General features: G+C 39.1%; 1 protein-coding gene across 1 annotated transcript; it reads right to left on the bottom strand.

Annotated features, from left to right (window-relative positions):
- Window positions 1-840: 840 nt before the first annotated feature.
- Window positions 841-9,940, bottom strand: LOC124130038 (sulfotransferase 1A1-like). The gene is made up of 7 exons (XM_046493372.2): window positions 9,772-9,940; window positions 6,084-6,255; window positions 5,763-5,919; window positions 4,932-5,116; window positions 4,664-4,758; window positions 4,022-4,202; window positions 841-1,838 (listed from the first exon to the last, which is right to left on the bottom strand). The coding sequence occupies exons 2-7, from the start codon at window positions 6,244-6,246 to the stop codon at window positions 1,741-1,743; spliced, it is 879 nt and encodes a 292-aa protein (XP_046349328.2). The 5' UTR covers window positions 6,247-6,255; window positions 9,772-9,940; the 3' UTR covers window positions 841-1,740.
- Between the last annotated feature and the right edge of the window lie 6,504 nt (window positions 9,941-16,444).

The following is a 16,444-nucleotide window of genomic DNA, read 5'->3' as shown; positions in this document are numbered from 1 at the left end:
GTGTTAGAGTTTGTCTTGTGGTTGTGTTAGAGCTTGCCTTGTGGTTGTGTTAGGGCTTGCCTTGTGGTTGTGTTAGAGTTTGTCTAGTGGTTGTGTTAGGGCTTGTCTTGTGGTTGTGTTAGGGCTTGCCTTGTGGTTGTGTTAGGGCTTGCCTTGTGGTTGTGTTAGGTCTTGCCTTGTGGTTGTGTTAGGGCTTGCCTTGTGGTTGTGTTAGGGCTTGCCTTGTGGTTGTGTAAGGGCTTGCCTTGTGATTATGTCAGGGCTTGTCTTGTGTGATATGTTAGAGCTTGTCCTGTGGCTATGTTAGGGGTCGTCTAGGAAAAAAAACATAATTTCAGCAATTCACGAGAATTGTATCCTTCATTCGTAATATGGAAAAAAAAACGCCTCCATGGTCAAGTGGTATAGCGTCCGCCCGGAGAGTGGAAGGTCCGGGGTTCGATCCCCGGCCGCGTCATACCAAATGAAGTTAAGACGCAACCCGAAGGTCACACGCGTGGAACCCGTCCTCAACGCGTTGAACACGGGTGTGCACCCCGTTCGCCCCTCGTGTGCAACGCCTGACACACTCATTACACGGGAAACACACTTTTGACCAAAGGAGCACCTATGTTAAGCTGAACTTGTAGGTGGTAACAAGGAGATAAATTTTTGATATCCCGGCGAAAAATGTTGATACACATTTGATATATATTTACTTGCTGATGTCTCCTTTTTAGATGTGATTTTGTGGGACAATATGAGTTCTGTTGTGATCAAACAGATCCAGCTTATTTATATGACCATTGGTTTCAACTTGATCTTTTGCGATGGTGTTGAAAGAATACATGATTCTGAAAATGTAATTGCCATTGGCATGCTTTTATTGTGATTTGACATTAACCGTTTGCAGTAAAGGTACCTCACAACAGTTTTACTCCTTGCTGTTTCGATGTATTCCTCGAGGAATAGAATAATAACAACAGTATGCCACATCATTATTACTCTACAACACAGTCATTATTCTTTTACATTTGTTATATTTCACACTCTTTGTGTTTGGTACAGGCAAAACATGATGGAATCGCAGATACCACAACTGTAACCCGCAGCACATCACAATCAAACGCAACCGATTAGAAATACGTTGTCCCTGGATAGTCTTAAAGTGGATATAATTGCATGGTTCTGTACATGGAGTATCCGATTATCTAATAACTGTTCCATGGCAAAGGTGATTTGTCTTGTGTCCCTTGCTCTTTACATTACAAAAGAGTGATTTTATCCGTAATTGATATCGACACGACTCAGTCTTCTTGTACGAATTTATCAGCAGGCATCAGTGATATTTTAGACAGTAAATGATGAATGTCGCTTGTAGCTATACATGACTATGGCTGGGATATATAAAAATAATGTATACCGCTTTTCAAGGTGTATATGGCCTTGGTTACTCAATCTGAAGAGTCAAACTGTCCTATCTACTGGAATATGATCAACAAATACGACCTGGAGTAATTAAATATAACTGGAATTCATGCAATTGTGCATTTATGCTAAGGTAGTTTCTTCTGAAGAGATTACCGTATTCTCTGTATTTAGTGCCAAAACCGAAACATTACGTGGCAGTCCAAGTGACATTCCTCATGGCAGTCGACTTCTCAACTTAGTTTGTTCATTGCCACTCAACCTCTGTCTGTCTTGTTAATAATCCTGTTGTTATAATAGTCGGTCCCTTTATGATCACCTTGGAAATGAATTTCAATAGGGGAAGGTTTTGTTGAGCTTTGCTTCGCTTATTTCATCGAACTTCTCGTTTTGGGCGACTGTAAACCAGTTCTTCCAATCACCGGATTTCCCTGTAAAGTAAAATCAATGTATCATTACATAGATTCTTTGGATCTTTGGTTTCTTGATATCTTGAGATACGGCAACCTTCAAAAATAGACATACACAAATAAAACAATGAAAATTTATGTAACCAAAAAACACCTTTCATTTAATTATTGTGTATTAACAACAATGACTTGGACTACCATACTTTGGGGAGCTGAAAAGTTCTGAGCCTAACTACGATGGACTGCGCTGATTGAGTGATTTCTTTTTAACATCATTCCTTCCGCGGTCCACACACTTCTTACAACGATGCAAGTGTGTCTGGATCTCACTGGTGTAGAAAGCTTCCCCTGGTGGTGTAAAGGTATTCCATAGCAGAAATAACATCATCTTTATATGGATTATATTTATCCGAAAGTTCTTTCTTAATGTTTTGGAGGGAGCACGGGTGGCCCAGTCGTCTAAGGCGCCGCGATTCGCCGTGCAGAGTTGCGTCCCTTGGGCACGCCAGAAACCTATGGTTGTGGTTTCGAATCCCGGTTCGCCCCGATTATGTTCCTAGGTTAGTCGGCACCATACCCGTGCTCGTGTGTTTCACCGAAATGGTAAACGTCTGAGACCTGGTGGAAGAACATACCTTCAGAGAGTTGTCAATGACTTTTAGCTGTGACATTCTCGCGCAGTTGCCTATGCAAACTAGTATCACATCGGCCATTAATGACCTGACCTTTCGGGAGGCAGTCCATCAGTAGGATTACATCGTCTTGTCAGCTGATGAAACAGACTATGCCTTCATCTTCGGAGGAGGAGAGGGTAGATGTTGCCAATGCTTTGATTTTTTAGTCTCTTTTGGTGATAGTGGTGAACATAAGACATCCATGATTACACTTCACTCAACACAATGAGCTTGGTCTGCTATAAACTGACATAGATGCTCGCTCATAAGAGATGATGAATCTTGAATGTTTCTGATCAGAAGTCGGAACCATGTTCATTCTTCAGAATGTTCTCAAAGTCTCTCATTAGAGATGTCAACTGCATTGGCTATGTGAAATGCCGTTGATCATCAATAATCATGTCATGTATTGTGTCACGATGTTTCTTAGTCGTGGCGGTTGACGGTCTTCTTGATCATCCTGGAGGCTCTCTCTTCCACCGTGAAGCACTCTTCCCTTTCAGTTGACACTGTTGTTGATACTTGTTGACAGCGCAATAGCCAATTTGGTCCATTTTCATCAAATAGAGAAAACCAAGTCACTTTGATGCTGTCTAGTGAGTATTTAGTTCAAATGCATTATGTAAGCTTGGATAGTAGTTTTCTTTATACATCGAACTGTTAAGAGTGTACTGTACATCCTTCATAGTTAGGTGCAAAACTTTTCAACCACCCCTAGTAAAAAGTTGGACCCGTGAAGATCCGGGGTAGAATAGGTCTTCAGCAACCCATGCTTGCCGTAAAAGGTGACTATGCTTGTCGTAAAAGGCGACTAACGGGATCGGGTGGTCAGGCTAGCTGACTTGGTTTATGCTTGCCATCGATCCCAATTGCGTGGATGGATGATCATGATATCAATCACTGGATTGTCTGGTCCAGACTCGATTATTTACAGACCGCCGTCATATAGCTGTAATATTGCTGAGTGCGGTGTAAAACAACAAACCAAACCAAATCGTATAAAGTTGTTTGCAACGATAGACAAAAGTTGAAACTGCAGTTACTTTTGTGCTTTGTTATTCATTCATGCATGAATAAGTGATAATGATTCAAGCCAGGCTTATGATACAGTCGAAATTGTATACCAGATTGACTACATGACTACTCTGGAACATTGCGAACGCAAATAATGTTTCTCACTCTTGAACTGTTAAATCTAATAAGTCTAGAATAGCAATATCCATCATCGACTTGCTTTGATTCCTATAAGTAAAGGTGCATTTTATTTGTCTACTGGACGAGTTTTTGTTTTTATGTGTTTTTACGCCGCACTCATATCCCAGCAGTCTGTAAATAATCGAATCTAGACCAGACATGCCAGTGCTTGATATCGTCAGCATAGATCTACGCAATTTGCATACGATGACATGCATCAACCAAGTCAGCTAGTCTGACCACCCGATCCGTTGGCCGCCTCTTACGACAAGCATAGGTTGCTGAAGACCTTTTGTCTACCCGAATCTTCACGGGTGCTACATGCCAAACAGTCACCTTTTCTGAAGTATCCACTTGAACCCTGTTGCCACTTGTTGTGGAACGTCTGGTCCTTGATGTTCTCGTTGGCGTGTTTCAGGTTGCTGAAGGAACATGCTTCTGCTATCGCAACGTATGTTTTCTCCGGGAGAGGGCGGTTAAGATATTCAGCAATTCTTCTTATCTCGTGCACGCAATTCTTTTGAAGTAAAACAGATTTCGTGGACACATTAGATGTTGCACACACAACTGCTTAAAGTGTATTAACTAGAAAGTATAAACACTAGTCTCGTACTGATGTAGGGGCTTAAATGTTATATCCATTTATAGTGTTATAGCCACTGATAATGGTTAATATAAAGAACGACACTGGAACACGTTCTTAGAAGATCCCGTAAACACAGGATCAATTGCATCATATTAAACAGAACTTCCGTTTCCCATCATTGCTGTAACTTTGTGGACTCTCGTCATAACATTAGCATTTAGGAGATCGTTTCGATTGTTCTACTGATGATTTTAGTCAATAAAAGCGTGATAACGCTTCCCATATTCATCCGAAAGGTGGAAGCAGTGCCGATTTTACACTTCAATATATATGTATCGCCTTTGATACCATGTTAGTATATATGCTATAATATTTCTTATCGAGGTACTTACTTTTATCATATCTTCATACTGAATCTGACATATCATTTGTTCCTCAGCTGCTTTGTGCCAATCATGAAAATGTTCGAAAACCGACCCAGACGGAGCTTTAAGAAAAGAATTGAATATGAAATAAGAAAACATGTGTAATAGTCGTCAGTAGGAGTTATGTTGTTCTCTTCTGTTCTGTTCCTAAAGTATGTCATATGTACGCATATGTATATCAACCAAACTGGTTCATCAAAAGCATGTATCTGCGTCTTGGTAAAGCTAGCCATACCATAACCATCCCGATACAAGGATAGGTAGTCATCCCATGATCCCATAAAGCTGTATTTATCTTGGGTGCCGTCCCTCCACACCTGTTGGCTGTCCTGACAGAAACAAGACACAGCGCAGTCCTTGGGGTTTCTCCAGACGTACACCACCTTATTCCGCTGCTTCCATACTGTCTCGGGCAGCTGCCTGGATGCGTGAATTGCATAAACACTCTGATAAATACAGATCTTTCGTAAATGCATATACAACTGCAACATGCATAGTGGTGAGAACAGACATTATCAAATCTCCATGTCAGAATAGCTAGATCTGATTTGTCTACGTGACCAACAGTGTAACTCCTCATGGAGGGGAATACATTTCTCAGCGGGGTAATAAATCTCTTATACCCCGCCACGAGCAAATGAGCCTGCACGTGGATTTCTTAGAGAAAGAATATATCCCTTATACCACGCTTCCAAGGAAAAAGCCGCATGCTTTTTCGGAGTCAAAGAAAGTCACCTGACATAGCATGCTAATCTCAGCTCAATCGAACAGCTATTTTCTATCAATTTTGAATTTGTTTGAATTCTTTTACAATGTCCTATTGAAACATGTCGTTGAGATAAATTCGTTGTAGCAGGATCCCAAAATGGGGTTTTATGCGTCCCTCGTTGTATAAAACCTAACGTGATACGCATAAAACTCCATGTACCCTCGTGATTCTGCTACAGGTTATAATGTAGTGAGTAGGATTAACACTGAAGATGAAAACACGTTCGCATACATAATACATACCAGGGGTCATGTATGCATTCTCTCAGAAGATGGTACGAATGCCCTTCTTAATTACCTTGGCAGTAAATGGGTGTGAAGGATCCTTGGTGATGCCAGTTCCTCCAGCTCTTCCTCGGTCCTGTATTCCAGCCAGGCAGAGTTCTGCCAGTGTTTGGTGTACTCGGCCTTGCCTGCCACGATCATGTTGAGGATCTCCCACGTCCAGTGAGTGCCTTGCGTTATCATAAGACAATTTATGATAAAGTTGCTTTGGGTTAATCTCTATCATTCAACGTCCTCGTTCAGTGACTGGATAAAAGGTAGAATTTATTGAAATGATTGGTTGGAGCTCAAGATACATTGTCACCCACACACTTATCTTTAACAACCATGTTACCTGACTTAGGGTATGTAGACAGAAGGATGTCATCGTTCCAGAGGCGACGTGACTTCAACGTTCTTAACGTGTCAGCAACCAAACTCATCTGAACAGCACCGTCCACAGCCGTCAGATCGAAATTAAACCCGCCCGCCACTGCTATTTCCGCTGGGGTCGACATCTTGGCAAACTGTGAAGCAGATGATCAAACTATGTCAAGGAAAAAAGCTCTGCAAATATTGCTGCTCGGCCCCTGTTCCGATTCATGCGTTTTGAGTCCTTAATCTTACATTTTACAAACAAAGCATACATATTTGTATTATTTGTTTTCGCCTTGATCTGATACAGTTATATTGGCCAATGTGTTATGTAATATAAGGTTCACTGGTATTGCTTGATGTAATTCATAAGTCCTGGCACCACATTTTCACACACAATGTATATATTTCAATGTGACCTAGAACAATACATGTCAAATATGTCGTGAAAGAATATGACATGAAACAACCTTTATAATGTCACCCGAAACAATGTGTTTGATGTGACAAAGAACACGGTGTTTAATTTGACACGAAACAGTGAGTGTTGTGTGACCTAAAATTTGACCTTGAACAATGTACATAATGTGCCCTGAAACGATGTGTATAATGTGCTTTGTAACAATGTAAAATCTGACATGAAACGATGTGTATAATGTGACCTCAAACAAAATGTAATCTGACCTGGAACAATGCGTGTAATGTGACCTGAATCTATGTGTATTATGTGACCTGAAACTGTGTGTATAATGTGACCTGAAACAATGCGTATAATGTGACCTGAATCGATGTGTATTATGTGACCTGAAACTGTGTGTATAATGTGACCTGAAACAATGCGTATAATGTAACCTGAAACGATGTGTTTAATGTGACTTAAAAAGAATATATATGATGTGACCTGAAATATTTTGTATAATGTAACCTGAAACAGCGCGTGTAATGTGACCTGAAACAATGTGCATAATGTGACCTGAAACATTGTGCATAATGTGACTTGAAACAATGTGCATAATGTGACTTGAAACAATGTGTATAATTTCACCTGAAATGTTGTGTATAATGTGACCTGTAACAATGTATAATGTGACCTGAAATCATGCGTGTATTGTGACCTGTAACAATGTATAATGTGACCTGAAATCATGCGTGTATTGTGACCTGAAACAATGAATAAAATGTGTCCTGAAATGTGTATATTGTGACCTGAAACAATGTATAATGTGACCTGAAACAATGCATGTATTGTGACCTGAAACGATGTGTATAATGTGACCTGTCACAATGTGTAATCTGACCTGATACAATGCGTGAAATCTGACCCGAAACAATGTGTATTCTGACTTGAAACAATATGTATAATGTCAACAGGAACACTGTGTTTAATTTGACATGAAAGAGTTTGTGTGATGAAAGAAAACTTTGACCTTGAACAATGTATATAATGTGCCCTGAAATGATGTGTAATGTAACCTGAAACAATGTGTGTATTGTCACCAGGAACAATGTGCTTAATGTGTCCCGAAACAATGTTTGTAATGTGACCTGGGGCTATTTGTGTAATTCGACATAAAACAATGTGTGTAATGTTCCCTGAAACAGTGTTTGTAATGTGACCAGGGGCTATTTGTAAAATGCCACCAGAAACAATGTGTTTAATGTGTCCCGAAACAATGTTTGTAATGTGACCAGGGTCTATTTGTGAAATGCCACCAGAAACAATGTGTTTAATGTGTCCCGAAACAATGTTTGTAATGTGACCTGGGGCTATTTGTGTAATTCGACATAAAACAATGTGTGTAATGTGCCCTGAAACAGTGTTTGTAATGTGACCAGGGGCTATTTGTAAAATGCCACCAGAAACAATGTGTTTAATGTGTCCCGAAACAATGTTTGTAATGTGACCTGGGGCTATTTGTGTAATTCGACATAAAACAATGTGTGTAATGTGCCCTGAAACAGTGTTTGTAATGTGACCAGGGGCTATTTGTGAAATGCCACCAGAAACAATGTGTTTAATGTGTCCCGAAACAATGTTTGTAATGTGACCTGGGGCTATTTGTGTAATTCGACATAAAACAATGTGTGTAATGTGCCCTGAAACAGTGTTTGTAATGTGACCTGGGGCTATTTGTAAAATGCCACCAGAAACAATGTGTTTAATGTGTCCCGAAACAATGTTTGTAATGTGACCTGGAACAATTTGTGTAATTCGACATAAAACAATGTGTGTAATGTGCCCTGAAACAGTGTTTGTAATGTGACCAGGGGCTATTTGTGAAATGCCACCAGAAACAATGTGTTTAATGTGTCCCGAAACAATGTTTGTAATGTGACCTGGGGCTATTTGTGTAATTCGACATAAAACAATGTGTGTAATGTGCCCTGAAACAGTGTTTGTAATGTGACCAGGGGCTATTTGTAAAATGCCACCAGAAACAATGTGTTTAATGTGTCCCGAAACAATGTTTGTAATGTGACCTGGGGCTATTTGTGAAATGCCACCAGGAACAATGTGTTTAATGTGTCCCGAAACAATGTTTGTAATGTGACCAGGGGCTATTTGTGAAATGCCACCAGAAACAATGTGTTAAATGTCTCCCGAAACAATGTTTGTAATGTGACCAGGGGCTATTTGTGAAATGCCACCAGAAACAATGTGTTTAATGTGTCCCGAAACAATGTTTGTAATGTGACCTGGGGCTATTTGTGAACAATGTGTTTAATGTCTCCCGAAACAATGTTTGTAATGTGACCAGGGGCTATTTGTGAAATGCTACCAGAAACAATGTGTTTAATGTGTCCCGAAACAAGGTTTGTAATGTGACCTGGAACAATTTGTGTAATTCGACATGAAACAATGTGTCTAATGTGCCCTGAAACAATGTGTGTAATCTTACATGGAACAACGTGTTTAAGGTGTACCGGACCTATGTGTAACGTGACCTGAAACGATGTGTGTAATGTGACCTGAAACGACATGTGTAATGTTATCCGAACTAATATATGTAATGTGACATGAACATGTGTGTATAATGTGACCTTTTTACAAACCTTTACCTTACACATTATGCTAGTATTCAACATGACCCTCTAGATTATTTTAAGACTTATTCAACAATAAACTGTTTGGGACAAGGCCATATGATACTGTCCACGATGGTCTGTAATTTGAAGGCCCCTCTAAAATCAGCTGCAGAAGGCCTGAATTGTCGCTATGTTCTCGCGACCAGTAGATTTCGGACAGTACAGCGGAGCAGTGCAGAGCTTCTATGGTGAACCTACGTTACATGCAGTCAAGATAGAATTGAAATAGTGGTTACTCTGTCGTTAAACAAAAGAACCTTATTTCGCTGCTATGCTCGCGAATAACCAGGGCTATTAAAAAAAACGATGACGTGCATTACTGCTAGTCACTGCGACATGATGTGTCCTACTTCTAGTTATCTCAATAACACTATAATGTACTACTCAATAAACAATACGGAAGTTACCACTATGCTTCCGGCTGGATGTGTACTACATGTACCTATAGTTACGTCAATAATACTCACTTGTACTACTCAACAAACATAGATGTGTAGCTCTAATTACGCCAGTAACATTATATTGTATACTCATTGAAGAATTCTGTGCTTGTCCACAATTCATCAACATTTCGTACTTACAGTTTGAGGAGCTAGATCAACCTTCCTTCAATGCGCTTATCAAGTTAGTTTCTAGATTAAATGGGTCACCTCGCATGTGCTGATGTCACAATCCTTGCCTGTTTGTCAGGTCGACGTGTGGTGCGGGTAAGTCGGTCAAAACAAAACACGCCTCTGGAGTATATCGGGATATGACTGTACCACACGTGACCCAAATGACATGAGACATTTGAGGCAGTGTATTTTTTGGTTAAGCAATGTTTGTACTGCGCTACACTACTGCCTAAAAGTTCATTCCCCTAACACGCGTTGAGAACGCGTGTAACACGCATGTGACACACGGGTGCTCAACGGGTTGCACACGGGGTGAGCACCCGTTGGACACGGGTGTGCAGCGCGTGTGCAACCCGTTGCACAAGCGTGTGCCACGCGTGTAACACGGGACCGGGTTCCAGTTGAAGTTGACAAAATTATCAAATGAATAGTGAGATAAAACAAAACAGTGAGATGTGAAATTTGAGTTAATGAGCGGCCATTGAGCTGTGTTCACCAGACCGTAAATACAAGGTCGGCCCGTCTTAATTAGTGTTCGGTTGTTAGACTTTTATGGCATGAACCATTCCACTAGGGTCCCGTCTAGCCATTGTGGCTAGCCGACAGTAGAACAGTAGTGAATTTAGATGCGAGTTTATTGCTAGGGGAACCCCCGTGTTGACACGATTGTCGCGGGTTGGTAAATGTTCGCCATTAATAAAATGATTGTTTGTGGATTGCGAACATATTCATTTGCCCACACGAGTCATTCCATTTGATTGCAAATATAACGTTTTTCGTTCGCCAAATTTATGCTTTAGACAGTACAATTATGATATAGCCGTCACCACTACTAATGTCTCATTATTTCACGTAGGAATATGTCCCATTTCCCCACACCCCACTTTCTGTTTCGTATTTTGAAAGAATAAATAAAAGAAGGTTTTGTGTGGGACACTTTTATACTATTTATAAGAGGATGTTGTAAATGAATATGAACAGCCATGCTGTCTGACTGTTGATAGAATTTGAGATCTTCACAATCACCGGGTGTGACCATGTAGACAGAATCTCGTTAGGGTTTGTGATTTTTACATTTGCCCAATGACCATAGTGAGTATTGCTGGGGATACCAAACGTAACCGTTTATTATTAGAGGTTGTGAGTACCTATAACACGTAGATAGGATATCTTTAGGATTTTAATCCTTCTTTGAGAGGCATTTAGAAGTTGGAGTACTACGTTAGGATAAGATTTATGGGTGACTTTAATCCTTTCTTTCTCTGTGGGTAAGCGTGGGAAGGCACGGCGTCGGCTGGCGAGCATGTGTGGCTTGAAGTCTAGCGGCGGTATCCTTCTAGTAGTCTCTTGGTCAGCTTCTCATCCTGGGGGTCGGATTCTGGTAGAGACTCTTGGCAAGGAGGGCGGCGGTATTGGCGACGAAGTGGTTTGAGGTCGGTACGCCACTACTCTGGAAGAAGTGGTACAAGTCTGTGTAGTTTGTGATGTCGTACTCGATGTCCTGTCCCCCCTTCTTGTGCACCATGACGAAAGGGACTCCTTGTTTGGCGTAGAGATGTTTCTTTGGGGTGTTGATCTGGTCAACCTTGAGATCCGGCCGGGCCTTGTAGTGGTTGATCGGAATGTCTGACTTTTCCACTAGTAAATAAAGTTCTTTGGTATGACCTCTTTTATCCCTGCTGACGTTATCCTAATGTTCAATTTCAGTCTGCGTCACCAAGCGTAAGAAAGCATTGTACATGTTCTGATAAACCATACTGATGCAATTAAGCAAATGAATATTTGCTGTGGGCAAATATCTATTTTCTATATATATATTTGTGGATATGAAGCATTCTAGTTAATTGTGGATACACTGGGCAGACAGAATTGTGTTTATTTCCAGGCCATCCTGATCGTCGTTTACTACTATAAGGTGTATGTTTTGAGGCAAGATCAAAGGCGCCGCACAGCATATATTAGATAACAGACGGGGTCGTCCGTTTCGCTTTAAACAACCACCCCAGCCAGTCTGTAGGAGTTATATAATCGGTGCGCAAATAACTGTGTCAAGTCCACTGCCGGGCTGATGTGGTGTCAGTGTCAGCGATGAACATGAATACTCAAATTATAGACCTGTAGCACTCACAAGTTGCTTAGCCAAAATATTTGAAAAGTGTATATTCAATTCTCTGATAACAGCAAATATAACCTTAGAAATAGATTCAACATACAAACAATCAAAAGTAGAACACAGACCTAATTTCTTCTGGATATGATCAACCTGCGGAACCCTCTATCCGATGAAGTAACTAATGCTCGCTCATTAAAAGAAATCAAATCATTAATTAATCGTTCTGATGCAATTACTAATAATTTTGACTTCAAATATTTTCATAGATCATGCCAAATTGTCCACTGTCGCCTTAGGCTCGGCTGCAGTGACTTAAACGCTGATAAGTTTAGACGACATGTATCAGACATACCAGACTGCACTTGTGGATATCACCTTGAAGATGCAATTCACTTTTTCTATAACTGTCAAAAAATACGATAATATCAGAAACACTGTGTATTTCTACACACATGGGTATGGTCTAAAAATGATATTACGTGGCAGTAGTTAAGCAGTTCTACAAACATGACTCTTCTTAAATCATTTCACGACATCATTGTCAAAAGCAAAAGGTTTGAGTAGCTTAATTTTATGCATGTAGTAAAGGAAAACTGCATTACCTTATTTCACAGACACCATTTGCTTCAGTGTATTGGCTTCGTGTATTTCATTTGTGCATTTTGTATGTTTATGTTCATCACTCTCTTATATATATCCAGCTGTTGTTAAGTTGTTACCTGGAGAGGTATTACATAAGCAAGTTTTGCTTGTTTACCGATCCAGATTTCTTTTGAAATAAAAATACGTTTAAGCCAACACAGCTAACCCTAAAACACATGATTGTAAACTATTCAAAGAGGGGCACTAATCTCTGGCTTCTTCTCGGGTGTCGGACTCAAACTCAAACTCATTTATTCTTAGAATAACATGACATACAACTACTACAATTTTTATTATGTACAATTTAACCAAAATAATAAAAATAGGATACGTGGATACTTATACAATTTACCAATTGTTAAGGAATTTAGATAGGCCTTTTAGGTTTCTTACACTGTTAGTGGTCATAATTTTCTTAAATGTTTGGAAACTTAAGATATTGCTTATTTAAGAGTTCATATCGCCGTTGGTGAAAAGCTTCACATTGGAATAAATAATGCAATTCATCTCCCACAGCGAAAGATTCACAGAGTGGACACTGGCTGTCTTCCCTGGGAATGTTCAGCCATCGACCAGTTTCAACTGGTAATCCTTGGTTAGAAAGTTCTGTCTTTAATTTTGAGAGCAGTAGATATTTCGCAAATGAAGGTTGATTCTTCAGGTAATACGACCTTTGGATTTCCGCTTGGGCTTTCTAGCTGCATTGAGTCAATTTGCTCGTTAACGCAACCGAGCGTGACAAGAGACTGGGCTACCAGTCTGCAAGGACAGCTAAATAAGCTTACGCATTTTTGAAAACTGATTGGTTACCCGTGATCTATGAAGATTTCAACAAAGGGCGCATGGTAATTAATTTCTTCAGCCTAAACAAACAGACAAATAACGGCGAAAGCTCATCGGATGTCGTTATTTGGAAATACCCCTGATGGTTACAGTTTAATAATAAAAAAGTATCCCTGAGTGAAAGCATTTGCGGATTTCGGATTGCGTGGATGATACAATTACTACTCCCTTGTTGTCATCCACATTTTCTGGTATAACCCTACACTTGTATATTTGTCGGAATTCACTTGCTGCTCAGTTAATGAATTTATAACATGTATACTTAGTTGTAGCACCACTCAGATTATAAAGGTTCAAATTTGGTCTTTCTTGTACCTGGGGTAATTATTCAATCTAAATCCAGGTTTGAAGTGAGGTGGAATGTGAGTTATGTGATATGCACGTGGCAGCCCAGCAAGAGATGTATGGTCAGTTGCTTTACTTTTTTTGTAAATCAACTGATCATTCCCAGACATCAAAGGATCAAGAGGAAATGCGTTGATTGATTAATTACTGTTATCTTGCACAGTGGATATGTCAAAAGTAAGTGTTTACGTGTGAAGGTAGGTTTACTAAACCTAGGGAATACACTCATATCATGGCGTGAAGTACAGATGTAAAAACAACATACTTTGTTCAAAGGGTAACCGATAATACACTGACTGGTTGTTCATTGTTATCTAACTCAATGTATGTTTTTAAGAACCGTGGACATTATAAAAATAGTTGTCACGTGGGCTTTCTCAGCTAACTTGGCACCTATGTGAAACAGTTGAAACAAACTAAGTGATCAGTTAAGAAACAAACACGGGTTATAATATTCGATACATTTAAATAACGTTTAAAAACGATATATTTCAATATTTTAATATATTTCATATATATTCCAAATATTGTTTAATCATTATTAAAGTATTTGATTCTCACTTAGACATTTGACATCGAATAAGTATTTTTGTAGAGCTGCAGACGCAATGGATATTGTTCCTTTATGTTGCTATTCCCGGATACATTATAACTTTGGTAGGTTGTAATAATGATATTTGCATTTTGTTTTCATTCATTCGCTGCAGCTTTGAACAGAATCATTCTTGTTCCTTTCCGTTTGGTTGGGAAGTTTTTCGATGCGCGATAGACGTTGTTTTCACAAGTATTTTCTTTTGTAAGCGTGTATATGTTACAGTCAATGTGTAAAATATGATTCACTCACGCAATTTATTAAATATCTAAATATTTCAGTCATTTTACAAATTGACTGAATAATCCATTCATTTATTTAACCGACTGACTAAAAATGATAAAGACGATCAAAAGAGCTTAAACACATCACAATATATTAATTATACTAAGAAAAGAAGCCAAACAATACAGAACTATACTTGGTGATGATATTAAACATAAACAAATATTTGGAATTCGTTATCATATTAATAAAGATGGACATATTTTTCAGTTAATTTGTAAAATAAACTGAATATTTAGGCGTTTAATAAATTTCCTTAGTGAAATCTGTTTACATTTTGAATGTAAACATATACACACGGTAAAATAAGCAATGTTCAGATGAAATATTTACTTTGTGTTGCAAGTCAAAATAGTGTACACAAAGATCGCACAATTACCAAGCAAGTGACTTACCAAAACTGCATCACCAGTACCGATGCTCCCCACAAATATACCTATATTTCCAAACTGTATTTCATTTTTGTTGATCAATGTGACCATACGTCCTTCTACTTTCAATAAAAATGCGCTTACGAATGGCGAGCACAGGTCGCGAACAAGTCTAGATTTCTGCTATATCATCCGGGTACTCACTGGGAAAATACAGTAATGCACAGGTAACAACTACTCCCGCGGAATTGTTTTAGATCAGTGCTCCTTTGTACGTTGAAATACTATATATTGTGAATGCCAAAATGATGTATCAAGGATCAAGTAGAAGATACATTGACCGTAGCGCTGGGAGTTTATTCAACAGACCCGTGAAAATAACACTGCTGTATGTTATTATTTATTTTAGATGACGCAGTCAAAGCTCACTTCTCCTGGCGGCCATTATCGAACGGCCAGCTAAAACACAACCCCGCGCTTACGTCTACAGGTCTCTTCATGTAGTACGGTAATTAGTATTCTCTCCCTCAAGTGTATCCTCAATGATATAACCCACCCTCATTAATTACATGCTGCTCTTTTCCAGCCTCACGGCTATGGAGCTGAGGTAAAGAGTCCAAGTCATCATAAAGTAATTAGGGTCCAATAAAAACAATGCGCCGCCAAACCTCATACATATTATCACTGAAAGTCGTACTACAGACGGTTAATGTCAAATCACAATAAAAGCATTTCAATTGCAATAACATGTTCCAGGACCATGTATTCTCTTAACACCATCAGATTTAGAAGCACTGGTCGTATAAAACAAGACAGATCTACTTAAACACAACAGTATTCATGTTATTCCCACAAAATCACATAATATGATCTTAAGTCGTATGAATTTTATTGGGACCTGCAATGATCTGTATAATTTGACCTATAAAATGTGTGAAATGTGACCTAGACCAACGTGTTATGTATATGACCTTGAACAATGTGTTCAATGTGATCTACAACCATGTGTATATTTTGAACAAGAACAATGTGTTTAATTTAACCTTGAACAATGTGTGTAATGTGATCTACAACCATGCGTATATTTTGACCAAGAACAATGTGTTTAATTTAACCTTGAACAATATGTGTATTCTTACCTTGAATTCTTTTATTAATTTGACCATTAACAATGTGTGTAATGTGACCTGTGTAGTGTGCTTCTAGACAACAACAGATTGTTCTTTCCCCTTGAGGAACTAAATCAGGGGTATGTCAATGCCGTTAGCAGCACAGTCGGTCTCGAGGTTAGTGTTGCATTATGATGCTAAATGATGTCAAATTTCGAATGGTTGTCAACAGTTTTATAGTGTTAAAGATTAAATAAGCAGTCAGTGAAATTGTTATTGTTAATATTTGTAATTAAAATGTGACTACAATAAATTTGTTTTTGCGTTTATTGAAAATGAA

Source organism: Haliotis rufescens, unplaced genomic scaffold (genome assembly GCF_023055435.1).
Source record: "Haliotis rufescens isolate VD_foot unplaced genomic scaffold, xgHalRufe1.0.p SCAF_9, whole genome shotgun sequence".
NCBI lineage: Eukaryota > Metazoa > Mollusca > Gastropoda > Lepetellida > Haliotidae > Haliotis > Haliotis rufescens.
Note: the sequence above shows the minus strand (reverse complement) of the source record. Positions and strands in the feature narration are given on the sequence as shown.